The sequence below is a fragment of the Esox lucius genome, chromosome 6 (genome assembly GCF_011004845.1).
Source record: "Esox lucius isolate fEsoLuc1 chromosome 6, fEsoLuc1.pri, whole genome shotgun sequence".
Taxonomy (NCBI): Eukaryota; Metazoa; Chordata; class Actinopteri; order Esociformes; family Esocidae; genus Esox; species Esox lucius.
Window position 1 is genome coordinate 11946964 of NC_047574.1, and position 27123 is coordinate 11974086.

The 27123-nt window shown below is 42.9% G+C and overlaps 1 protein-coding gene across 25 annotated transcripts in view; it reads left to right on the forward strand.

Moving 5' to 3' along the window:
- kcnma1a (potassium large conductance calcium-activated channel, subfamily M, alpha member 1a) overlaps positions 1-27123 on the forward strand; it is a 189418-nt gene that overhangs the window by 83740 nt on the left and 78555 nt on the right. For all 25 annotated transcript variants that reach the window (XM_034292747.1, XM_029120550.2, XM_029120535.2 and 22 more), the window contains exons 3-5: positions 4913-4974; positions 23184-23277; positions 24065-24176. In XM_034292747.1, coding sequence (XP_034148638.1) covers positions 4913-4974; positions 23184-23277; positions 24065-24176 — 268 coding nt within the window. The remainder of the gene's footprint in view (positions 1-4912; positions 4975-23183; positions 23278-24064; positions 24177-27123) is intronic.

Consider the following 27123-nt stretch of genomic DNA (forward strand, 5'->3'; position numbering starts at 1 on the left):
ACATTGCAGATCTGTTGTGGACTACTCTAGTCTACTCTGTGCCAGACTCCTTTCGATTTCCCGGCCATCTTGTCGACATGCGTACTCGCTCTGGCCTTGACGCCATTATTTCTATGTAAACCACCTTCACCTGTCGGTTTGGGTAAAAGAGGAAGTGAGTCAGGGGCATCACAAGTCAGAAATAACTCCCTGTTCTTCGGGTTAGTCTGGGTAACACTGCTAGGCCATAGCCGGAATTATCGCTGAATATGTATCTGGGGAGTCAAAAAATATTGGGAACTTCAAGATTACCCAGTTAGAGAATTGGGCACGGCAGCCATATTGGATTGTTACATGTTATATTGTGGTATTTTTTGATGAGGGAGCTATTGTGCTGAGCTTCAGTAGCTCTCAAAAATATCCACCCTCTTGGACTTTTCCACATTTTATGTGAAATCAATATGGCTTTAATTAGGCATTTTTGCCACTGATCAACACAAACGAAGTCCATAATGTCAAAGTGGAAAGTAAAATCTACAAATAGTTTTATGTTAATTACCAAATACAAAAGAGAAAATAATTGATTGCTTAAGGGTTCTCCCCCTTCAGTCAGTATTTGGTAAAGGCACCTTTGGCAGTAATTACAGCCATGAGTTTATTTTGCCTTTTGTTCTCCTGATGAATTCCATTTTGATTTCATGTTGTAACACAATAAAAGGGGGTCCGAATCCTTTTGAGAGCCACTGTGTCCATTAGCCTGATTGCTGCTTTGTGTTTGGCTGCTGATATCGTTCATGTCTGAGTGAATGTGGGTTAGTCAGCGAACTAGACCAGGGGTACGTGTGAGTGCATTTTGTGTGTGTTTTTCCTGTATGTGTGTGTTCGTGTTTACGACCTCAGTGTGTCACGGGAGACTCTGTGCCGAAACCTGAAACCTTACATGGTATGAGACGCGTGTGCACGCTTCAGCCCCATATGGAATTCGTGGCAACAGGCCTTTTACCCCTTAAATCTGATAGAAGAGCTGCAACTGGTCAGCTAGCCACCTAACAACAAAATGACACAGGAACATAGAATCATGAATCAGGGATTCTTGAAAGTTCCCGCAATCCTTGTCTAGCGTGGACATTTTTATAATGTACATTTTAGTGCAATAATTCATCTTCAGAATTAGTCTGCGGGCACTGACGTGATTTCTTTGACCTCTAGGAAAGAGAAATCACTTTCTTTAATAATCCAACTTATTCTCCTTTCCTCCTAAGTCTTTCTTACTTACCTGTGTCTCCCTCACGTTTATCTCTGCTCTGCTTTTGATAGACCTCATGATGTAGTCCACCACTCTGCTTCAAATCAATCAACCATATAGCTTGTTGCCTGTGTTTAGTAGGCTAATTTTCCCAGATGTCAAACTATGTCTTCCAGAGCTGTGTAGTGTAGTGTTTCTGCAGTCTGTGGGCTGTGAGGATGGGTCTGTTGTCATTTTCTCTAGGTTTCATTTGCCGTTGGAATTACTGTCCTAGGATAACAATAGCTCTCCTCCTGTCTATTCTTTTTAAAAATATTTTGGTCGACACATGCCTAAAAAAAGTGAAGATATGTTAACGTGAGCGCGTATGCACACAGACACGTATTGGCTGTCACTATGAGGGGATCATTACGCAGCTATCACTATGAGGGGATCATTACGCAGCTATCACTATGAGGGGATCATTACGCAGCTATCACTATGAGGCGATCATTAAGCAGCTGTCACTATGAGGGGATCATTACGCAGCTATCACTATGAGGGGATCATTACGCAGCTATCACTATGAGGGGATCATTACGCAGCTATCACTATGAGGGGATCATTACGCAGCTATCACTATGAGGCGATCATTAAGCAGCTGTCACTATGAGGGGATCATTACGCAGCTGTCACTATGAGGCGATCATTACGCAGCTATCACTATGAGGCGATCATTACGCAGCTATCACTATGAGGCGATCATTACGCAGCTATCACTATGAGGGGATCATTACGCAGCTATCACTATGAGGGGATCATTACGCAGCTATCACTATGAGGCGATCATTACGCAGCTATCACTATGAGGCGATCATTACGCAGCTATCACTATGAGGCGATCATTACGCAGCTATCACTATGAGGCGATCATTAAGCAGCTATTACTATGAGGCGATCATTAAGAAGCAATCACTATGAGGCGATCATTAAGAAGCTATCACTATGAGGCGATCTATACGCAGCTATCACTATGAGGCGATCATTAAGCAGCTATCACTATGAGGCTATCACTGTGCGGATGCACCATGCAGCCTTCACAGCTGAGTAACTGGGTCAGTTGAAGATGAGGACTCTTATGTCCTCGTGTCTAATCTGTGGGTGCTTACCGCTCACTGGCTCGCTCTTCAGCAGCCAACCAAACAGCCGCTCAGTACCCCTAGCCTTTCACACTCACTCTTCTCTCTCTCTCTTTCTGGGAGCGCCCCCACCCTCCGCCCCGCCCGCACATCCTGTCTGCCAATCAGAGATGAGAAGGACAGATTAACATCAGAGAACTGTCATTGTTTGTGTGTTCCATGTGTGTCTGTGTGTGTGCGCCTGCTTACCACTCGTTTACATGCATTGGGGAGTTTCTCAAGTAGAACTGCCTCTGTCAGTAGTGGTAGCTGAAACAAGGCTCTGTTAGGACAGCGTCGTCTCACAGTGACTCATACCCTCACATTACATTTGTTCCCTGTTTCTTTAGAAACTATTTTCAGCTCCAGACTGATGTTGAAGGCTATGGGTTGTTTTGAAGTGTGCAGATTTTAATGTTTTGTGGTCCACACAAGGAAAATGAAGTGTGTTTGTGGCTCCAGTTCACTGAGAACACACTCACTGCATGCTAGATATGCCCTCTTCTGGGACAAATCATACTCAAGATCATGACAGTTTTAACGTTTTCTCTTTTTGATGACAATGGATGTGCAAGGAGCTGTGCAATTGATGGAAAATTCTCTGTTACTGACGTGACAAACTAGTTATTGGAATCCCAGCAGCATGAGTGCACCAGTGTTCCCGTCAAACACTGCATGGCTACATTACCCTAATGCTATGGATACACTACTTTAAAATAACATGCAGTCACTCAGGTCAATCACTGTATGGCTACATTACCCTAGTGCTACGGATACACTACTCTAAAATAACATGCAGTCACTCAGGTCAATCACTGTATGGCTACATTACCTTAGTGCTACGGATACACTACTCTAAAATAACATGCAGTCACTCAGGTCAATCACTGTATGGCTACATTACCCTAGTGCTATGGATACACTACTCTAAAATAACATGCAGTCACTTGGGTCAATCACTGCAAGGCTGCACTACACCTGTGTTACGGCTACACTACGCTAGTGCTACGACCACACCACACTACGCTAGTGCTACGGCTACACTACGCTAGTGCTACGACCACACTACGCTAGTGCTACGGCTACACTCTGCTCGCGCTTTGGCTAAACTGCGCTGACTCTACTGCTACACTACTCTACAATCGCCTTCATTCACTCAGGTCAGACACTGCAGGGCTACACCAGTCAGCCTTAACAGTATGCTAACATAAAGTCACCGGGTACACACACTTGAAGCCATGCACAACCTGCTATGTTTTGTTATGGGTTTTGCTAACCTTTACCAGGCCTTGGTTCTGGACCACATCATCTACCACACAAAGAGAAACCATTAAAATTACATGGGCATGTTTTTTCATTAGGCCATCTACAATGCAGTAGATCAGTCCAAAGACACAGTGCATGAAAAATAATCAGGCCCCTGTCATCTATAATGAATGGCATGCTCATCCTGGATAGGGGATGCCATTGTGTGGTGGCTGAATAGGGAGAAAGGTTAGTTGGGTAAATGATAGTATAGCTTTGTCAGTCATGTTTTAATATTGTGTGTAATGGAACAGGCATATTCATGGCGCTATGTGCTTACTAGGTGGTCCGAAGTATTCCCAGGATTACCCTGCTCCGCCTCTCTAGATCTCTCGTCTTTACCCAGAATGCTTATCCCTCTCTCTCACCCTCTCTCATCCCCTCCTTTCCCTTATCTGCTCTTTCTCTGTCATTTTCTGATATCCCTCTGCCGTAGGTCTCAGCTGTTTTATGGACTTGTGTTTGTCTGAGGCAGGTGCGTATGTGCTGTGTCAACAGTGTGGTGGATGAGGACTGCCAGGGCTACTTTCTCATATTCCCCTCCTGTCATTTGTGGAGGGATGAGGCTACTGTATGTGTGTGCGTTTGATGGAGGACACTTCAGGCATAATGGAATTCAGGACAGGACCCATGATTGTGCATTATCCAAGGCAATCACAATAGTTCTCCCCTCAATAGTCCCTCTCAGGCAGTGTCCCTGAAGCCAGGCCCTATGGATACTGTACTGTATTCATTTCCCTCGTCAATCTTGTATGTATACTCATCCACTTGACTTACACTGTAGCTATTCACTGGCACGAGGGCCTGCATTCATTATTTAGCCCTGGCTTTGAAGAAAACGTCCTCTCTTTATGAGGCTAAGAGACTAGCCACTGTTTAATCACAGATATCAACAGCCTTGTCGCGCGCACACACAGACACATGTTTGTCTTTTTGCCATTGTGGGGACCTGGGACCTGACCCTAATCCAGAAATCCATGTTCTGCATTGCCTTAACCCAAAGCCTAACCATAACCATAACCTCAAAGGCATAACCTCAAAGGCATACTTGCAGTTTGTGTGTAGTTATGGTTGTGTGTGTGTGTTTGGTCAATGTATGTATGTTTTGACTGACACTTAAATGTGTAGGATGATGATTATTGCTGTTCTGTATACAGTATATTATAGGTACATGGATGTATTTTAAAACCAATGTGTCTCTCTCTCTGTCCCTCTTGCTCTATAGGTTGTGCTAGTGTTCGCTCTCAGCATTGGAGCCCTTGGAATATACTTCATAGACTCTTCTGAGTAAGTATCCCACATTTTTTACATACTTCTGTATTGACAGCGTAATGTTCACTGGTGATATCCGATCTGGTGTTTCTTCACACAATCAATAGGCACCTCAAGAGAATTGATTCCCGGAGGGCTACAGTCGCCTACATTGGTGAAACAGGATTCTAATTACGCCGATTTAAGTGGCTGTGCCCCGGCTCGAATCTCATGTTGTGAAATGAATCAGATGTTTCATTTCTTATGATCTCTGGGTAATTCAGAGAGATTCGTTCAGATGCGGCGTTGGCCCAGCCAGCCACATTGGTGCAGTGAAATGTATCCATGTGTTGAATTTGATGGGTTTCCGTGTTTATCTGGAAATCTATAACTTTCCTCTCCTCTTTTATGGTTTTGTCAATGGAAGCGGTTCAGTCCGGCACCACGCATAGTCTCCATGGTAACCTAGACCGAGCGGAATGTCAGTAGATCTGCCTGGTCCCCAGAGAAGCCACTACCTGTGGCTGTGCTCTTGCAAAGACACACACACACACACACACACACACACACACACACACACACACACACTAAGCTACTTTAACACCCAACCTTTCCAATGACCCACCCACTCCATTCACATTCTCTCACCCTTGGCGCTTCATGATTTTGGTAGGTACATCTCAGGTGGGGTTTTGTGAATATCGGACTATATTGAATATACATTAGAATGAGTTGGTAGGAAATGCCACCAGTGAATACGTTCCTTTCCTGAACTGTCATTAGATGTGCCTCTGTTTATGTGAATGGGTGTTCTTTTTTTAGGATTCTATTTCATGTACTCGCTGCTGTACTCCCCCGGTTGGTTTCCTCCCCCATACAGACAGTAGCTCTGTGTCTTGCAAAACATGACTGTCAAAATAAGTGGAAGGAAACAAGTCCAGTGTTTGCTGTGTTAAAGTGAACAGTAGCACAGACACAATGGCCTTGAACAGGGGTGTCCAAACGGTTCCACGGAGGGCCGAGTGTCTGCAGGTTTTTGGTATTTTCCTATAAAATGGTTCCCAGTTCACACCTAAACAACCAGGTGGGGGTAGAGATGAACCAATTAGTGACCTAATTAGTCAATCAAGTACAAGGAGAGAGTGAAAACCTGCGGACACCCCTGGTCTAGAAGGTATTACCTCGTATGTTGCCTGTCCTTTTGTCCCCTTTTACCCCTCCTTCATTTAATACTCAATCCTTTCCCCTCCCTCTCTGTCCCCCCGTTTTCCAGATCTCACTTTACTCTGCATATTTTCAACAAAAAGAGGGTGTAAAAGAAAAGTGCAAGGCCAAATCTCCTTTCCGCTTCTGACTTTTTTAAATCCTTTATCACGCCGAGGTCAGGACTTGGTGGAAAGAAACCATTTTTGCCCCTTATTCTTTTCTATTTTTTTTCTCTCTTTCTCTCTCCTGGTCTCCCTCTCTCCTTTTTTACACCCTTCCTCTTTGCCTTCTGTTCTCCTTCCCTCACCCTCTCCTTCCCTCACCCTCTCCTTCCCTCACCCTCTCCTTCCCTCACCCTCTCTTATTAACTTTATCTCTCTTGCTCCATCTTGCACTTTCCCTCTTGCCCCCATAATGCACCAGCATGTGTGACCCATTGCTGTGAGAATAGGGCAGTGGGGCACAAACAATAGTTTGAACATAAATGATATGCATCTATTTATTTTTCCTTGTCTCGGTTAAACACGGCACATACTAGAAAATCAGCATAACACTTTCAATGCCTTTATCCTTAAAAAAAAAATTGGCAGGTGGGGCAATTACATATTTTTTCCCATACCAATAAAAAATGTAAATTATAATTTACAGTAATTGAAAGCAAATGACTGCATGTCCTCTCTGGAGAGCCAGGTCTGCCTTTGAGTGCTTCTCTCCATAGATTGTGCTCATTGGGTCTATGCAATCTTCTTACATTGTAAGGTTTTCTTACATGTTTGGTCACTGGCCAGGTATTCTGTTGCTGTGTATTCTCTGTTTAGGGCAAAGTAACATTACAATTCAACCAGTTGTTTGTTGTTGATTCTTTCTGGTGTGTTAAATTGTTCTAATTTTGTTTTAACATGATTGATTTGGTTGGGTAAATTGTTCTGCTCTCTGGGGGTCTCTGTGAGCCGAGTCTTAAAACCAACTGACTTAGCAGGCCTTTCTCTGGGTTCTTTTCTCGGTTGATGAGGTTTTTTATAGGGAAAGTTTGGGAATAATTTCTCTTTAAGTGGGTGTGAAAGAACTATGTTCCAGATTTTCTGGAAACATCTAATTCTGCTCTGCATGCATTATTTAGAGTTTTGCATGGCATTCTGAAGACATTCCATGTCCTGCATGCAGTCTCAATTGGGTGTTCATCCTAGTGGGTGAATTCTTGGTTGTGAAATGACCCCAGTCAAAATAATAATAATAACACACATGCTTTTCAACAACCCAAAGACTCTTTACAATACATACATAACAAACAACTACAGATAGAGCAATGAGACAAATGGTAGCTAACAAAACAAGAAAAAGGGGTGGGGGGGTCAAACAACATAGGGCATGGGCTAGGGATAGGGATAGGCTTGTTTGAACAGATGAGACTTGAGGTAGAGGATGAAGATGGCAACAGATTTCGAGTCAAGGATGAATTGTGGACGTGCATTCCAAAGTCCCAACCATAGAGAGCGATTGGTTCTATTCCTTTATTTATTACCATGTCCTGATTCCGATGTCAGGTTTTATTTCGATGGTGTCAAAGGCAGTTGTTTCCTTTGTCTCCGATGTCATTCATGGCCTTGTTGAAGTTACCTGGGGTGCCCTCCCTCCCTCTCTATCTCATGTCTCTAACTCCCTCCCTCTCTATCTCATGTGTCTGCCTCTAACTCCCTCCCTCTCTATCTCATGTCTCTGCCTCTAACTCCCTCCCTCTCTATCTCATGTCTCTACCTCTAACTCCCTCCCTCTCTATCTTGTGTCTCTACCTCTAACTCCCTCCCTCCCTCTATCTCGTGTCTCTACCTCTAACTCCCTCCCTCTCTATCTCGGGTCTCTACCTCTAACTCCCTCCCTCTCTATCTCATGTCTCTACCTCTAACTCCCTCCCTCTCTATCTTGTGTCTCTACCTCTAACTCCCTCCCTCCCTCTATCTCGTGTCTCTACCTCTAACTCCCTCCCTCTCTATCTCATGTCTCTACCTCTAACTCCCTCCCTCTCTATCTCATGTCTCTACCTCTAACTCCCTCCCTCTCTATCTCGGGTCTCTACCTCTAACTCCCTCCCTCTCTATCTCATGTCTCTACCTCTAACTCCCTCCCTCTCTATCTCATGTCTCTACCTCTAACTCCCTCCCTCTCTATCTCATGTCTCTACCTCTAACTCCCTCCCTCTCTATCTCATGTCTCTACCTCTAACTCCCTCCCTCTCTATCTCATGTCTCTACCTCTAACTCCCTCCCTCTCTATCTCATGTCTCTGCCTCTAACTCCCTCCCTCTCTATCTCATGTCTCTGCCTCTAACTCCCTCCCTCTCTATCTCATGTCTCTGCCTCTAACTCCCTCCCTCTCTATCTCATGTCTCTACCTCTAAATCCCTCCCTCTCTATCTCATGTCTCTACCTCTAACTCCCTCCCTCTCTATCGCATGTCTCTACCTCTAAATCCCTCCCTCTCTTTCTAATGTCTCTACCTCTAACTCCCTCCCTCTCTATCTCATGTCTCTACCTCTAACTCCCTCACTCTCGCCTCCCCTTCTAAACCCCTCTCTTTCTCTGTCTTTTTTTATTCTATAACTCCTACATACCTCCCTCTTTTTCTCTTCCTCCCCCAGCTTCCTCTGTTCCAGTCTTCCTCACTTTTTCCTCACTCGCTCGCTCTACCCCTCTGTCATCCATCTTAGTGTTTGTCATTTACATGTGTTAGCCAGTCTCCTGGTGTGTAAGCCTCAGATGGTGTCTGTGTGTTTTGTCTGTTAGAATGTCATGTAGTTCCAATTAGAATGATAGTTATGGACAGCGTTGAAAAGCCTAAATGCTGGGGTTACTGGCTACATGCTCAGTCACCAATCCAAGCTCTCGGTGTGCAGTGACAGGACCCTTCCTCTGGATAGACAGACAGCACCTGACACTTAAACTGTGAACAAAGCCCCGTCTATAACTGCCCAGTGAGATGCATCAGAGTTGTGATTGACAAGACCTTAAGCCTATTGCAGCACAGAGAGAGAGATTGCCCAGCTCTTGACACTGGAGAGAAAGCATTGCTTTGTCCTGCCCCGGGGGAAAACGATTATTGTTGTTGTTGCTTTGTAGCAAATGTCCTGCAAATGTGCACATTTAGCTCTTTACAATTATTTATGCATAATTTTTTTTATTTTTATGATTGCACAGGACTGTTGGACAAAAATATATTCACCGGCCACTTTGTTAGGTACATCTATCTGTCTTAATTTGCTTAAAAGATTCATTCAGGCATGCCCTTCTACACATCGCTGTTGTAAATAGTGTTTGAGTATTTCTGTCCCTTAAAAAGGCTTGCCATTATTTTCTGACCTCTTTTATATCCAGGGTCTTTTAACGGCCACAGAACTGCTGCTCATTGAATGGTTTTTGTTTATTCTCTGTAAATTCGATAGAATGCAATGTGTGAAAATCCCAGGAGGTAGGCCGTTCCTGAGTTCCTGGTTTTTAGATTTTCTTTACATTTATTTTTGATTAGACCTAGCGGCTTATCTCACTTTCTCTTTAGGCAAGCACCACAGTATTCTTGTAGTGGATGCAAGCTTTGACTGGTATTCAGTGGAGTATGCAGACATGACAGGAAAGTGGAACCCCAGGCTGGCCCAGCATTCTGGATAAGGTGCAGGGTTTCATGGCACACAGCAAGTTGCAGTACTCCAGACAGCAGATGAGTTGCTGATTTAGGACATCCGCTGCTTAAAGTTGGGCTCTGTGAATGATATGTAGCATGAATCTGCATGACTGATCTTTGCATGGATTGAAAGAATTATTAGAAAGGATTTTCCCCCTCACACCGGGGTTAGGGTGCAGCCGTCAACCTGGATGGAAAGGTCTTCGAGTGGGCGGGCTATTCCCTTGAGGAGGAGCTGCTCTTATTGAGGCTGAGCTTCAGGTGGTGGGGTGACTTTCAGACAGGGATGTGTTTTAACACCTGGGTGTCAGAAGGGAGGAAGGAAGAAATAGCTTGGGGTCATCCACGTAGAAATGATAGGAGAGGCCAAGTGACTAGCTGCATATAGAGAGGAGAGAGTTTAGAACTGGGTGGGGGGGACCAGTAATAAGAGGGTGTAGAACACGTCACGTGGTTAGAGAGGATAGCCAGGTAGGATGCAGTTTGAGTGTTCAGAACATGACGCACCCCGATATAGGACGTGGAGGAACTGATTCCAAGGCAGTGGATGGACCTTTATAGATGTGAACGAAGTGAAATCCAAAGAGATTTCCACAATTCTGCCTGGTTTAGATGAAATTGGCCCTGTTGACAACCCATGGAGAGTTCCAAATGCTACCGAAAGTATGAAGGAAAGTTATTCTGAGGAAGACACAAGGTATTGGGGAAGCACACTAGATACAGGGAAAGACCTACAGATGGCAGAGAAGGGTAAAAGGTATTGGGGAAGCACACTAGATACAGGGAAAGACCTATAGATGGCAGAGAAGGGTAAAAGGTATTGGGGAAGCACACTAGATACAGGGAAAGACCTATAGATGGCAGAGAAGGGTAAAAGGTATTGGGGAAGCACACTAGATACAGGGAAAGACCTATAGATGGCAGAGAAGGGTAAAAGGTATTGGGGAAGCACACTAGATACAGGGAAAGACCTATAGATGGCAGAGAAGGGTAAAAGGTATTGGGGAAGCACACTAGATACAGGGAAAGACCTATAGATGGCAGAGAAGGGTAAAAGGTATTGGGGAAGCACACTAGATACAGGGAAAGACCTATAGATGGCAGAGAAGGGTAAAAGGTATTAGGGAAGCACACTAGATACAGGGAAAGACCTATAGATGGCAGAGAAGGGTAAAAGGTATTGGGGAAGCACACTAGATACAGGGAAAGACCTATAGATGGCAGAGAAGGGTAAAAGGTATTGGGGAAGCACACTAGATACAGGGAAAGACCTATAGATGGCAGAGAAGGGTAAAAGGTATTGGGGAAGCACACTAGATACAGGGAAAGACCTATAGATGGCAGAGAAGGGTAAAAGGTATTGGGGAAGCACACTAGATACAGGGAAAGACCTATAGATGGCAGAGAAGGGTAAAAGGTATTGGGGAAGCACACTAGATACAGGGAAAGACCTATAGATGGCAGAGAAGGGTAAAAGGTTTTGGGGAAGCACAATAGATACAGGGAAAGAACTATAGATAGCAGAGAAGGGTAAAAGGTTTTGGGGAAGCACACTAGATACAGGGAAATAACTATAGATGGCAGAGAAGGGTTAAAGGTAACAGGGAAGCATACTCAGTATTGGGGTATGAAAATTTGTATAAAGGCATTAAGGAAGGACATAGGACAATAGGTTTTAGGGAAGGAAACTATGTATTAGGGAAGGGCATTGGTTATTAGAAAGGGAACTAGTTATTTGTGCTTGGAGACTTGGGAAGGACACTAGGTATTAGGTAAGAATACTATAAAAAGATGTTATGTATTATGGAAGGATGGTATAGAAAGACGCTAATGTAGGTGTTATAGAAGGACTGTGTAGAAAGAAAGCTAGGAATTATAAAATTATACTATAGAAAGATATTAGGAATTATAGAACAAAATAATAGAAAGACACTGGGTATTATGAATACCAGATACTAGAGAATGACTTCAGGGATTAGGGAATGATGGTAGTTCTGTGATTCACTAGAAAACGATGCTTTTCCATTTTTGTGTGTGTTCCCCTAAGGTTCTTCCCTCGACATATCTCTTTCTTTCTGTTTCTCTCATTAAGGCAGCCTTCCCCTAAAACCACCCTTCTCGCCCACTCTTCTTCATTCCGGCCTCCTCCTCATCATCATGGTTTCTCACTTTAATGTCTGATTCACTTCAGTGGGACCAAAGTACTCCTGTTTGTGTGAATGTGTTTTGACTGGGCTCGAATTTCAGGCGCACTTTCACTCCAACAGCTGCACACTCTACTTCCTTTCCCCTTGATCCCACACACTTTCTCACCCCATCAACGTATGCGCGGGCACGCACGTATACGCACACAAACACACACACACACACACACAAACACACACACAGGAATGTGCTCTCACACCTTCGACGAAGCTACACCGCTCTTCGAATGACCTTCTCCTCCTTGGCGTTCTGAAATGTTAATGATTGATGCGATCGATGGTCTGAGGTCTCCTGGTCAACTGTTAATGGCAGTCATTATCCAAGCAAATACCACTGCCTTGATGACATTCTGCATATCCAGAACGTATAAAGCTATCATTCCTGTTTTGTTATTTCTTGCTCTTTAGAATGGCTTGTTAATTAGGTTATAAATATATAAATAGTGAAGGGAGATGAACACAGTTCTGCAGCTTTTGCACTTTTGATCATGGATTCAAATTGGCCGTGAAAGTACCACCTAAGATGTTGCAGCTAACAGGTTTTCTCAGTGTAACTCCCTGGGGTAACCAAGATATATGGAGTGCGTGCGTGTGTGTGTGTGTGTTTGTGTGCGTGCCAGCCAGTCAGTACAATGCTGGATGGGTTATATTACAAAATGGCATTGGCGATATCATTAAATCTATTTACATAAAAAATCTATGCAGTATTAAAATGTATGCATTTAAAATCAATGCAGTATTAAAATTTGATTTTCTTATTTTTTTGGACATGGATGGGAAGTGAGAAAAACCCGCAGTCGAGCCCAAGATGAACATACTGCCCAACATAGGTGCATTTACTGAGGCCATAAACATAAAACGGAGAATTATTCTGCGTGAGGGAGAATGAGCAAAAATTGCAGTGGGACCTTCCATGATTCTGTGAGATTCCTGTATTATTTTCACTGTATGCAATTTACAAGTATTATATTGTGCAACCATCACCCATGTACTTTTTCAGCCTTTTGCAAGGATTTTGGAGCTTTTTTCATATGATCTTTTTAGTCTGCCTCAGTGAGAGGGAAGAGGTCCGCACGGCACTGATCAGTGGAAACCCATCTGTGGAAACCCATCCAGGAAACCCATCCAGGAAACCCATCCAGGAAACCCATCTGTTTCCATCTCCCCTGTGGCCAACCAGTATCTTCCCCAGTTTGGTTTTCCTGGCTTCTCTGGGTGGCTGTTAGGAGCTTGAGTGTTCTGAAACTCTATAGCAGAAAGCTTCATTGGGGTTGTGCATATATGGTTGCGTGTTTTGAGCTCAGATGCTAGATGCATGTAATGCCTTCAAAATCCTTTCATAACCCTCTCCTGATCTGTGCCTTTCAACAATAAGTTCCTATAGATATTTTGTTTGCTCCTTGTGGAACATGGCTCTCTCTGCAGTATGCCGACTGAAAACCTTCAAGGAGATCCTTCAGGAATAGTGTATTTTATTTAGGGCTAATCAGAATCACCGTATTTGATGTAAAGTGACAGCAAATTACCTTTATACATTATTTAGAATGTGAAAGGTTAAATCTGGACACAATTACAAAACTCAATTCTTAATGGTTATGGAGGTGATACTTAGGACCCTGAGTTTTTCCTGGTTAGAAAACTCCTAGCCCAAATAGTAGGAATAATAGATAGGATTATGGCATTGGGCCAGTCAGTCAGAGGGTTACTGTAATGTCTCTGGATAAAGTCAGAATACATCTGTGGAGAGAGAGTGATAATCCGTGCTTATCTCTTTTTTTTTTGTGTTATTCTGCAACACAACACTGGTTGCAAAGCTGATGCTGTTTTGGTAATATTTTCATTGGAAGCATACTTTAGCCCTCCCTCAATCCATTTTCCCATATCCTGGTCTGTTTTAATGCTTCTGCTCATCCTTCTCTGCTCCTGTGGAACGAGGGAACAAGAGGTATAGGCAAGAGTCCCTGTGGGGCGGTCCTTCTAGAATGGATGGCCTTGTTCTTGGCCAACACACACACACACACTTGATCAAACACAGACATATACATACACAACAGCGACACAAATATTGTAGGCATACTGTTTTTGAGCTTAATCAGATACCTGTGTACTTGTGTGTGTGTGTGACTTTTTGAAGCCCATTGCCAATGCCTGTAATACTATCATCAGGACAATGCTACGATCGGTGACAGCAGTAAATGGAGAAATAGTGCTTAATGACTTATTCATGGAGTAAGGTGAGAAACACAGCTGCCTTGGGAATTAGGCCACTCAGGGAGATACAGTAGAATGATCCATCTTGGATGATTCTGAGGTGTGTGCATGCGTGCGAGCGTGTGTCCGTGCGTGTGTGCTTCCTGTGAGAATCAGAAGTCCTCATCAGTATAGTCACACGTGTAGATTTCCCTGGTCCTCACTCTTGGGCTTCTTTACATTACGAGAGAGAGAACAAAATGCTTTGACAGACTAATGTTAGTTTGCATAATAATTTCCATAGCAGAACTGTACCACGCAGGATTGTGGCTGTAAATCGCAGGAAAATCGATATGCTGGGGGTATGCGTCTGAACTGCACACAAACTTGATTCTGTTGCGACAGAATTGTCACTCTTGCAAAACTCTGGATAGGACATTAGAACATTTCCAAGGCATTGAATATTCCCTGGAGCACAGTCAAGTCCATAATTAAGAAATGGAGAGAATATGTCACAACCGTGAATGTGTCTTGAACTGGCAATCCACAAAACTGGGCGAGAAGGACTCTAGTTATAAAGGGCAACAAGAGGCCTAGGCTACTCTAAAAGAGTTAGTCTTCCATGGCTGAGCTCAGAGAAGTTAAGCATACTGCAACAATAGCTTGGGTGCTTAAAAAAAAATGGAGAATGACACAAAGAAAATTTGCATCAAATCTTGGCTAGAGTTTGCTAAAAGTCTTGTGGGAGACTCTGAGACCAAGTGGAAATTCTATGCTCTCATGAGACCAAAATAGAGCTTTTTAGCCTCATCGCTAAGCGCTGTGTTTAACGCAAGCCTAACTCCTCACATCATCCTGAGAACACCATCACTACCATTAAGCAAGAGATTTGAGACATGGAAGATTAATTAATGCATGACAAAGACCATTAACAAACAGCAATACTTCTGCAATCATTTATATTATGTTTTGCATTTGTAATTAATTCAGAACAATTTCTAGATGTTATTTTTCCCTTTGATATTATGGACTTTCTTGTTTTGATTAGTAGCAGATGTAATAAGTAGAACACCAATGATATGTTTTAGTCATTTTAGTGATGTCCTACCCAGCTGTCTTAAGATGTGCACTCTGTAAATCTGGAATAAAGGGTCTTCTAAATGATTTTATTATCAATTTAAGTGATGACCAGTCACTTACCATTATTATAGGGCTCTTAGTAATTGCTTTCTACTGTGTTGTTTCAACATGCAGCCAACTACCAATGTCTGAAAAGGTGATGGTTTTATGTTTTTGATTTCAAAATGTGTTTAATTTTGAATAATAATCTAAAACCATGTCGACCACAAAAAGCACTCAGCAATTAGAACCTGATCTCAGTCTGTGGTTCCATGTGGCACCATCATCCCTTCAGAGTGCTACTTTAGATCAGGGAAAAGTCATTGTGTTAAGTGCCACTGTCTCTAATGATTACAGGGCAGGGAGAAGTTACAAGTTACCTTATGACGTCCAGACTGCAGATTCTTCCCGTCTCTATTCTCACATATAGTTTAGTTTCACTATAAGTTTTGTGACACGAGTGTGCTTGCCCCAGGTCGGTAGTCCTTCCACTTATGGGAGCACAACTCAGGATGTCGTGATGTAAAACAGAACCCCCCCCAGCCATATGCCGTGTCCAGCGTCTTTATGGTGACCATGACACACCTCCCACTGGCTCTGCCTTCTTAAGTTTATAGTACATTGGAAGCAGCTATTTGTGTACAAGTGCACATCCATGAATTGTGACAACCCTGGGGATGGACCCAAATGCAGACCTGGACTTGGGTAGTTCTGAACAAATAATTGAATGAGCCAAACGAAAAGGTTGGAATAGGTCTGAGGCAGCCAGAGTTTTAGTTTAGAGATCAGTGTTAGTAAAGCACAGGCAGACAGTAGGCAGGAACTGGGTTGGGTAGAGGCAGGATTCGGCAGATGTATTGATGATAATGAAGCACAGAAAGACAGCAGGCAGGAACTGGGTTGGGTACAGGAAGGCCTCGGGACAGGGGTAATCTGCAAAAAGGCACTGGAGGCACATGAAATAAAGAACACGAAGATGCTTTGCAAAAGCGCAGGACAAACAGAGGGCACAGGTTAAATACACAGAGGATAATAAAGGGAATGAGGAACACCTGGTGGGAGTGAAGCACAAGACAAGACAGGTGAAAACCCACAGGAAAACACACAGGGCGTGACATGAATTACTACTTTGGGAAGGCAACAGCATAGTTCTCTGTGTGGTTGCAATGATTAAAACACACACACGCAAAAACCTTATAACTGTCTTATTGGTTTCATTCAACAACTTTGAATTAAATTATTTGACAAATGTACTTGACCCAAGGATTTTTTCCTTACGTGGGTGTGGTGGGAAGAAAAGAGCAGAGATTGTTTTTACAAATTATATTTCTGTATTCTTCAACATATAACGGCATCTCAAGTATAATGGAACCCAATACAGGAATTTAGTATGATTGTATTCAGGACTCTGTTTAGCCACAGAAAACATCTCATTCCATTAGTGTGTAATGTAATACCATCAGGATTAGGTTGGTTACTGTCTAAATGTAATCTAGTACACTCACAAATTACCAGTCTAAAATTGTAATCAGTATAATTTAATGTTGATTACCCAAATTCTGCAGCTTGATCTATATACTTAAAGTGACTTTTAGATGGATTTTGGTGACAGAAGAAAACAAGACGGCCTAGGGGGTTCAGTACTCTTAGCTGCTCTCTTCAGTGTGTGTGTGTATGTATGTGTATATATATATAACGTAGGTTTTTATTGTATGTTGGGGGGGCCGGGGTCAATGGATCCCAGGATTTTCAGTCATGAACCCCTTGTCCCACTTTTATTTTACACCCCCTGTATACACATGCATACACATGGCCAGCAGGACTGATCCATTCTGATGAGGCATTCTATTCAGCTTTCGGCCGGTTCATGGAAATATACTTTCTACTTCATAAGTTAAACCCATACCGGTCTGCAAGATTTCTTGCATTAAAAAGCAGTAAACCCCTATAATGTGCAGCTCTGACCTCTCTGCTCAAGAAGACTTTAATTCTGAAACGGTCCGTGGCGGTTGCTATGATAAGTTGCTATGGACCAGCAGGAGAACGTGCAAACAATAGCGGTCATTCGTACTTCCACACAGAATTATATTTGGTCAGCTAGCGATCAACAAGTCTGTAAAAGAAACACTAATCCCGACATGCTGCGTGAGCCACTTTGTGCTGATTATCCTGTTAGGAATGATGAATAATACTTTCAATTCCCCCTCACCCCATGCCAAAAAGTTACATTCATCAGCTTACCCACCTTTATCTGGTAATTGAAATACACTAACTTAAGTGCAGTACTACTTTAATTATTGATGTTCTTTCTTGAAATGAGTTACCCATGCAGTCAGTGTTTACCTTTGCAATTGTAATACTGCTGGCAGAATTAGTTTGCTGGCATCAAATTTAAAGTGGGCATATATTTTTCAAGAATAATTGTCTTTGTCTCAACATTTGATACGTAGTCTCTGTACGATTTTCTATTGAATATAGGGTTTAAATTATATGCACATCATTGTATCGTCTTTTTATTTACATTTTACGCAGCATCCCAACTTTTTTGTAAATCGGGTTATAATTAATAGAATGATTTCTTCAGTTTTATTCCGTGGGATCAGTTATGGACTGACAGGGATTTATGTAGAAAGGAGACCAAAAGGGTTACACTAAATGATTTGCACTGTACTAACGGATATAGTGCTGGCCTACGTGGATATATTTCATCAGTTGCCCAGTGTTTAGTCTGGACAGCCGAAACTCATTTGAATTGTGATTGAAATCTGTTTTCTTCCAGCTTGGGGAAAAGCCATTTAGCTCCTTGTTTGGAATTGTTCTCACTGATTGATTGACTGCTGTAGGTCTCCCCTGGTCTGTACACATATTCACACGCACACACACAAATAAACACACACACACACATGCAGGTTACTCACACATGTGCACTTTTTCTCTTTTACACACACACACACACACACACACACACTGACACACAGAACCCATCTCTTCATGGTTCCACCACAGCCTTTTATCCATCTCCTGTAGCACTGCTATTCAGATATGGATCTGGAAGCCAGTTCCACTCCATTTCTTTTTTATTGCAACCATATAATCAGGGACTTAGACCAGGGACAGGTGGGTGTAATTAACGATGAGGTAGGATGGAAAACCAGCAGGCCCCGGACCACATAGTGTATGATTTGAATACACCTGTATAGTATTCCCATATATAGTCGTGCCATTAAGCCCAGACATACAGTAGCACTGACTGTAGTTCCTTATTTAAAACACTCTGATATAGTTCTCCAGAGGCTCAATCTAAATGGAAGTACTGCACGGTCTTCCAACTCCACATAATACCGGCAAATCCTAGTCATTTAGACACTCTTATCCAGGTCCTCTTGCAGTCTGTGCATTGAACTATGGCAAGGAGAACAAGCACAAAAAGACAGACTGAACAGGAGCCCAACCAATGCAGTCTGGAGATAATTGAAGTTGAGGAGTTTAATCAATGGGTGGATAGATAAGGAGAGGCCTGTCGTTTTATTTGCATTTATATAAACATGGCGCCTGTTATCACGTAATTGGTTTTAAGTTCAAAGGGATGTGATGGAAGTGTGGTTTGGTTTAATCATTTTGTGTGTGTGTGTGCGTGTGTGTGTGTGTCACTTATTTATTTTTCTTTGTGCCTGCTGCATTTTCACCACCCACACAGCTGGGAGTTGTAGTCTTCTGTGACGCCAAAATATATATTCATTGCTTTGTTTTGTTGTCACCCCCCCTTTTTAACTTTCCTCTGTGATCTCAGATCTGACTCCAGATCAGCCATCTCCCAATTAGTCTAGAGGTTTCCTCCCAGTCATCCTGATAGCTGCCTCCCAGTCAGCCTGGAAGCCGCCTCCCAGTCAGCCTGGAAGCCGCCTCCCAGTCAGCCTGGAAGCCGCCTCCCAGTCAGCCTGGAAGCCGCCTCCCAGTCAGCCTGGAAGCTGCCTCCCCGCATTTGTTAAGGCTGTATCTTTCCAGTCAGTGTAAAGACTGCCTGTGTGAGCTTGGCTCTGGCTATTTTGTGAAGGAGGAGAGATTATGCTTTGATTGTGTGTGCGCTTGTGTGAGCATGTGTGTAAATGCCTGTGTGTGTGTGTGTGTGTGTGTGTGTGCGTGCACTTGTGTGTGTTGTTGTTGTTGTGTAACTGGGAGTGCCGTTGGTGTAGAGGGTACTTAGGAGGAAATAAAAAAAAAGGGCTGGGTTATTTTTAGACTCCCCGAGGAGGTTTTATTTGTCTGATGCCCTTGCAGGTGCTAAATCACTTTTATTTTAGTAATGGTGCCTTGGCCTAAATAAATCATTGATGTACAACGCCCCCCCCCCCACCCCCCCCACATACCCCTCCACACAGACCCATTCACACTCTAGGGGGACACACAGCAGATGGGTTTACACCTACACACGAAGGACACTCCGGCTCAGAGGACACAAACCCACTCAGAGGACACAGATGATGCATGTTAAGTAAAACACATCAAGACCACGTCTCCTCTAGGCCACGTCTCCTCTAGGCCACGTCTCCTCTAGGCCACGTCTCCTCTAGGCCATGTCTTTCCTGGTCACTCTTCTGTACCTCTAGAATAACCACTGAATTGGAGACATATATGGAGGTGGTAAAAGGTTAGCTAGTAGGAGACCTGTAGTAGAACGCTGGTAGACTTGTGGAAGACCTGGAGTAAACTGTGGAGTCTTGTTGTTTTTGTGGTTATCACTCTGCAAAGGAACCTAGCTGGAGGAGACAGCCAAGGTCGCCAGCCAGCCGAAACACACACACACACACACACAAGGATGGGGTATATGGGTTTTACCTGTGTGGGCTTCCTCAGGCCTTATGTCGGGTCAGAGGAAGTTAACGTGAGGAAACATTTCTGTCCTGAAATAGACATCCACTCTAAAGCCGCAGGGCCGTCATTCTCTGTTTTAGAGTGTGTGTGTGTGTGTGTGTGCATGAAAGTGTGTGCTGCAAAAAAGGTTGTTTTTGTATGTATGAGCAACTGTGTGTTTAAATGTCTCCAACTAAAACAAGCGGACCAGAGTTCAGTCCATAAGTACCCATGTTTCTAGGCACTTTGTCACCTGGCCTTGGGCTGTGCCTTGTCCTATATAAGGCCCCTCTAGAGGAAGAGGGAAAGTTGTCCCTAATGCCCATTGGAGCGCTGTGCCTTTCCCTCCCTCTATCCCAGCCCAGCAGTGCCCCTCAGGCCAAGCTCCAGGCTTAAGGAGGAGGCTGCAAGCGTAATAAGAACCCAGGGTTGAGGCTATTTTCCGCCAAGCCAAACGGCAACATGTGGCCTGTTGAATCCCATGTGATTCGAGGGTGTGAAGTGTCACTGAGGCCCAGGATCAAGCCTTTGTCTTTCTGTTCTGTCTCTGTTCTATTAGTGTGTGCATATGACCTAACACACATACATAGATACACACACACACACACAACACACACCTGTTTTATAATATTGATTTGGTTATATATATATTGATATATATTGATTATTTTAGAAATTCTTAACCGCAAGCCTCAAGGCTTGGACCTCACTTGTATACTAGTCCACATGCACACACATTTAGTCTGTCGAAATCACTTTGAGATATGAAAGATTCTACGTACATAATTTTAATCAGTTCTGTTCTATTTTTAGATGCAGACGGTTTATTTTGGGATCCCAGTATTTCGCGATCAAAACCATATCTCTAGCTCAGATGTGGATATTGCCGTGTCATTGTTGTTTGAGCTGAGCTGTAAATCTGGTGCTCCAGTGCCCAGACAGTTTCTGTAGAGATAGCAGACCTAGCCGGGAAGGATGTGAATGTTGATGGTTTGTGCACAGCACCAGACCTGTATTTCGACATGCTGTTCTCTAGGCCTTCTAGAAAACAGTCCTGCTCCTGGACATCACGGGTTGTCTTTATTTACTTCCTGTGGTATTGAAAAGCCTTTTGGGTCACATGACGTGCGGGTCAGTGTTGCGCAGGAATGAGGGCAGAGTTTTGCTGGAAGAAATAGGACACTGGGCCCATCACTAGCCAACCAGCCACTCAGAAACATTACCGAATGTTGTTTGAACTGTGTTTGCTCTTCAGAGGGAAGCGTCTGAATGGGTGGCCAGGCAGTGATGATGATGACGAGGAGAGTATGTGTGTGTGCATGTGACACACACATTCAACTGCGGTAGCCTTTTGTTTTGGTCTCTGATTAAATCCCATTCCATTTCCTGGGTCCATTCCAATCTGTCGAAGGACAGGGGTCTTACAGAACATAAACCACAAAACCAAATGGAAAAATACATATTTTTGGGCTGATAAAATGTATCACAGATTGGCTGTATGATTCGTATCAGGGTTTGTTTTCACATCACTATTGGTTTTACAGGAGGGTTAGTAGTTTGTAAGTAATTGAGAATTCAAACCAGATCAATGACCAGACTGTCGAGTGTCCTGACCATATTAACCGCTGGGATAATAAACAGCTTTTAACTAAATTAAATCATTCAGGGACAGTTTTTGTTCTGCACTTTATCCATATAAACACATGGATTTTAAATCTGTTAAGCCACAGGCCAAGATATAGGCCGTGTTCGACTGCTCCAGTCTAAGATATACTTTAATTTCCCATGAATCACCTAGCTATCAGAACAGCAGTGTGCTCCTGAGGGATAATAATTCCTCACATATTTCTGCCATGGTTAGAACTTAAAGAGGCGCTCTGGGAGTATAACGATTAGCTTTTTATTTTATTTTTTTACCTCCCATTTTGGTCTTGATGTGCAAAATGTTGTTTATATGTGCAGAATCAATAAATGGACATGACAAACTGTGTCATACCTCAGTAAGTCACGTTTGAAAGTGAGTGGATTTGTTGACATGGGGCACTTTGACCAATGTCATGACACACAGTTTGCTGGGGGGTGGGCTTTATGGCTCAACAGCGCCACTTATATAACCAGTGGCCATAAATCCATAGACTGCAAGTCTTTGTCCCACCAATAAGTGTGTTCTGTTAAGAAGAAGAGGGTGATCTTACTGTTTTTAGTCTTTTACCTCTGGGATCCATTCACAGCTCATACTCAGCTTCGTACTGAGCCACTATATGCACCTACTGAAAGCCATTTGTTCTGCTACAATGAAAGGCCATCCTTCACTGTTGACGGCCTTAATGAGCCTATTCACTTTCCAAAGTCTCCTGAGCCTATACTTTCCCATAGAAAGCCAACCACCTATATTGAATATTCATATCTGCTGCTAACCCTAGTGTGGTGAATATGTATGCAAAAATGAGTCACCGCCATGATGTATTGGCAAGTTGGCTATTATTGCTTTGTTAAAAGCATTCAACTTCCTTAATCACAAGGTAAACATGAAGGGGATTATGTGACAGAAGAGATGGATTATGCCTCATTATAAATTGTTTGGCTCTTCTGGGGAGATAGATAGCTAGCTAGCTGGCTAGGCTAGCTACTGTACTTCGCACTGCAGCTCCGTCTAGCTTCTCTGTGAGAATATTTCAACTAAAGGATGAAAGAGAGGAAACCATACACGAAGGATGCATTTTTGCAGTCATCTTTGTTGTCATAGGCTACAAACAATACTAAGCAGTCAATTTGGTCCATGTTTTTCCTTTTAACAAATAAAGATGTTTAGATACTTACATTCTTTCACTGTTTTGTAAACACTTTGGAATATACCGTAATGTACAGGTTTCTGCTGTTCTCCTTTTTATTCCCTAGGCTCCAGGCTGCCCCAGACTGTGATATGTTGTTTGGAGTAGTGACATCTACAGAACACACTATATGTTTAACAAACCTTGTCTTGCCTTTCTCTATTGTCCACAGTCCCATAGAATCCTGTCAGAATTTCTACAAAGATTTCACGCTACAGATCGACATGGCCTTCAATGTCTTCTTCCTCCTATACTTTGGCCTGCGTGTAAGTAATAAACCCCTTTTACCACACACACACACACACACACACACACACACACACACACACACACACACACACACACACACCCTCTGTAATGGTGTGATAGCACACACACTTTGTCAGTAGTATACTTTATTGTCATACTACTGGCTTAGTGTGCTCCCATATCCAGCGTTCCATTGGAGAAAAATCCAGCCTGAAATCCTTAATGAATAAATAAAGTCCCAAAGCTGATTATGGTAGCCACGGTTACACACGACTGACTGACATCTATTCACAAATAACATTCTGTGTGTCAGGGTATGATGCCAAGAATCTGATCTAGTGATTTCCCCTAGCCTGGCGGAAACGTGTTTCATTGAACAGAACTAGTGGCAACTTCATCATGTGATAGTCTACAGCACTGACAGATACAGTGTGTGACATTGAATTGCATTCATTATCTTGCTATAAACCTACAAGGTTAAAATTAGAACATGGAGGACTATGTATGAACTCTATATAATAAGAGGATTAGATTGACTTAACACACCAGACACTGTTTTCCATTCAGTCACCATCTTTATGAGATGGTTATAGCACACTATAAAGCCATGGTATTGCCTATTCCAGATAATTGCTATGCATTATTATGGTGTTTTAAGTCATTCTAGCCACATGCTGCCATGAACAAGCTAAATAGAACCAAGTCTTTTTTTTGTTGATGTCTCCCAGTTCATATCACTCATTTTCATCATACAATATCACTGCAAGCTGAAGATAATGTGTTACCATTCTATGTCTCTCTCAGTTCATAGCAGCCAATGATAAGCTATGGTTCTGGCTGGAGGTCAATTCAGTTGTGGATTTCTTCACCGTTCCTCCTGTCTTTGTGTCAGTCTACTTGAACAGGAGCTGGCTGGGTAAGAATAAACCTTTTTTACCCTTGGTTTCTGTCTCAATATCTCTTTCCATTTCTCTACAATGACTCTGTGACTTTGGGAGCAGTGTGAGAGAGTTCTGTCTATGGTCTACTGTTGTAGCGGAATTCTCACAGTAGCTCTAGACTGCCATCTATTGGACATTGTCTATGCTGCGCGCTCCACATTATGGTATGTGTGTGTAGGCTTGGAAATATACAGTGGCCTGAATGCCGTGGCTGGGCATGCTCTGAGGGCCCCAGTCACCTGTCTGGTTAGTGTTTACTATCTACAGGAAAACTGGAAAACTGATGAAACTGGTTGAAACGGAGGTCTGTTGTAATTATGATGATAATTAGCACATCTGCGCACTCCCACGACATGACATAGTAGTTTAATGTAAAACCAGGCAGTGCCCAGCCGTTAGCTAACTATAGCGTTACGGAACATCGCAATAATGTGCCTGTTTTGTTAACATTTTAAGTTGACATTTCAACATTCGCAGAACGTCTGTATCAATGATAAGAAGAAAGTGTTTACAGTCCGTAGCTCTCCTCTGCACTGCATCGTGACTCCTCCAATCTGAGATAGAGGAACCCTCACTCTCCCCTGTTTCTGGAGGGGTTTCAAACAGGAAGCGAAGCCATTGTTTTCAGATGGCCTAGATTTCCTCTCCTCCTCATGAATATGTATTCATAAATCACATGTTCATACTGGGGAAGCCAGATATAAAAAAAACATCACATTTCAAGCGAGAAAGTTTCAGATAAAAGAACCCCAGCCCACTCATATTTTAGGGTATAACTTACAATAAGGCATGGGGGTTAGAAGTGTGGTTACTTTTAGGTTTAGTTATTACGGGTGAGGTTTAGGGTTAGGTTTTGAGCTAGGTTAAGTTTAGGCTTTAACGTCAGGTTACTGAGATTGAGGTTGGGTTAGGGTAAGGGTTAACATTAGGTTTAGGTAACAGGACCCATGGATTGAGTTTCTGGTCCCCACAAAGATAAAAAAAAGAAATTGTGTTTGTGTGCACTATAGGTCTAGCAACCAGGTCACACCACAATCTGCAACAAATGTTTCCTCAAAAGTAAAGAACCCAAATTACCAAAAGCAGAATTCCAGCATATCTTTCAGATTTAATTTAGTTTTTACAATTATTTTTTAGATAGCATTTCTTGTGTGTGGGGTTACTACTAAAAGCTGGAGCCCGAGTACAGGACGGTACCGGGATCTGCTGCTACTGGACAAATATCTGAGGCATGCTGCAAATGAGAAATGATCAAATTATAGCAAGATGACAGTGGTTGATGACAGGATGTAATCCAATTATAGACAGAAATTTGAATGAAACATCTGGTACTAAGTAGCTGTTATGTCAGCCTATCTCTTTCTCGGACATGCGAACATCATCTGTGTGCTGGGTAGTGACTGAGGTAATGCTGTCCCCGCTTCAATCTCTATTGAGTTGACTTCTAGTCGGTAGTTGACACTTATAATTGCTTCATTAATAATCGATAGAGGCAAATCCACAATCAGTGATTTGGCTTTGTGAGTGGACATCAATACTTTCTCTGTCTTACTACATTTGTTTTTGTCTCCATACATCTGTTTGAGAGGAAGACAGTTAGGATGTTAAAACAGTTTTACATCAATCCCAATTGACTCGCTCAGTTTATGTCAAAAACGCTATGTAATGTGTACAGTATAAACATGCAAAGATACACACACAGACACACCCTACCTGATGACTGGATTGTAATGTATACTGTCCAGAGCATTTCAATGAATTGTAACTCAATTTTGACAAAGAAACCTCCACTGATTCATTTTAACAAGAAATTACGCTGGACACCATTACTGAAAATATGATTAAAAGAGGTTCTGCCCCTGACCTACACTACAGTAGCCTACTGCTCCATTCCCCCCCAGAAGATTATTCTTCTCACTCTGTATTTCTAATTTCCTGGTAATGTTCTTCCCTTGTCTGCAAATTGGCTGTTGATTAAAGAGTAGAGCAGGAGGCAGCTAATGTAAAAGGACATGGAGAGTTCCTCCCTGGAAATAAGAATTAATCTTCTTAAACTACTTGAAGTGCATATTCCTCCCTGGAGGAAGGACCATAGCCCAGGACCGTAGCCCATCTAGCAATGTTGGATTTGCACTCAGCACTTTGACTGATACTAGTTCAATGTTAGCCACTCACTGCCTTTCATTTTCTCATTGAAATATAGCAGCACAGAATTATGGGCCTGTGGAATGTATGTTATTAGTATAGGGCCATGCCAAAATAAAAGAAATGAATACACCCTATATTGACCTAATCCTTCGGCTTATGTTTACAAATGCAGGACAGGTACAGGCATTAATTTGGACAGAAGAAATCTGTGACTGAAAGAGATATGCTTGTTTGGGCACATTTAGCAGTAGCTCAGTGACAAGAAAATGCTTGTTGTTCCACTCAGAAGGCTTGCCTGCTGTTGACTTCAGATTGGCACTACACCTGTCGTTCTCCTGAAACATCAAAGCGATGACTTGCTCCTGGAGGTCCATTATCTACAACATTCAGAGGAAACAACCTTTCCTCACATAGGAAGTTTTAATCCAGTCTAGTGTCAGCTCTCGTCTGGACTACCGCCAATCTCTGGCTGGGCTCAATGCTTGGGCCATCAAACCACTGCAACTTAACCAATGAGCCTGGTGTTTAACCAACATAGCCAACATAGGTTTCTCATTTCCCCCACTCCTCTGCACCCTCCACTGGCTTCCAGTTGAAGATCACATCCAATACAATACCACAGGGCTTTTTGTTGGAGTAGCAGGGGGAGCTGCCCTCACTGCCCTTTCTTACCAACAAACTCTCCATCCCAAGCCCAGCACATACTGTATATGTTTCCTATTACCACTGGTTTTGCTTATAAATACTTTGTTGAGGAAAATCCTACTTGTACTT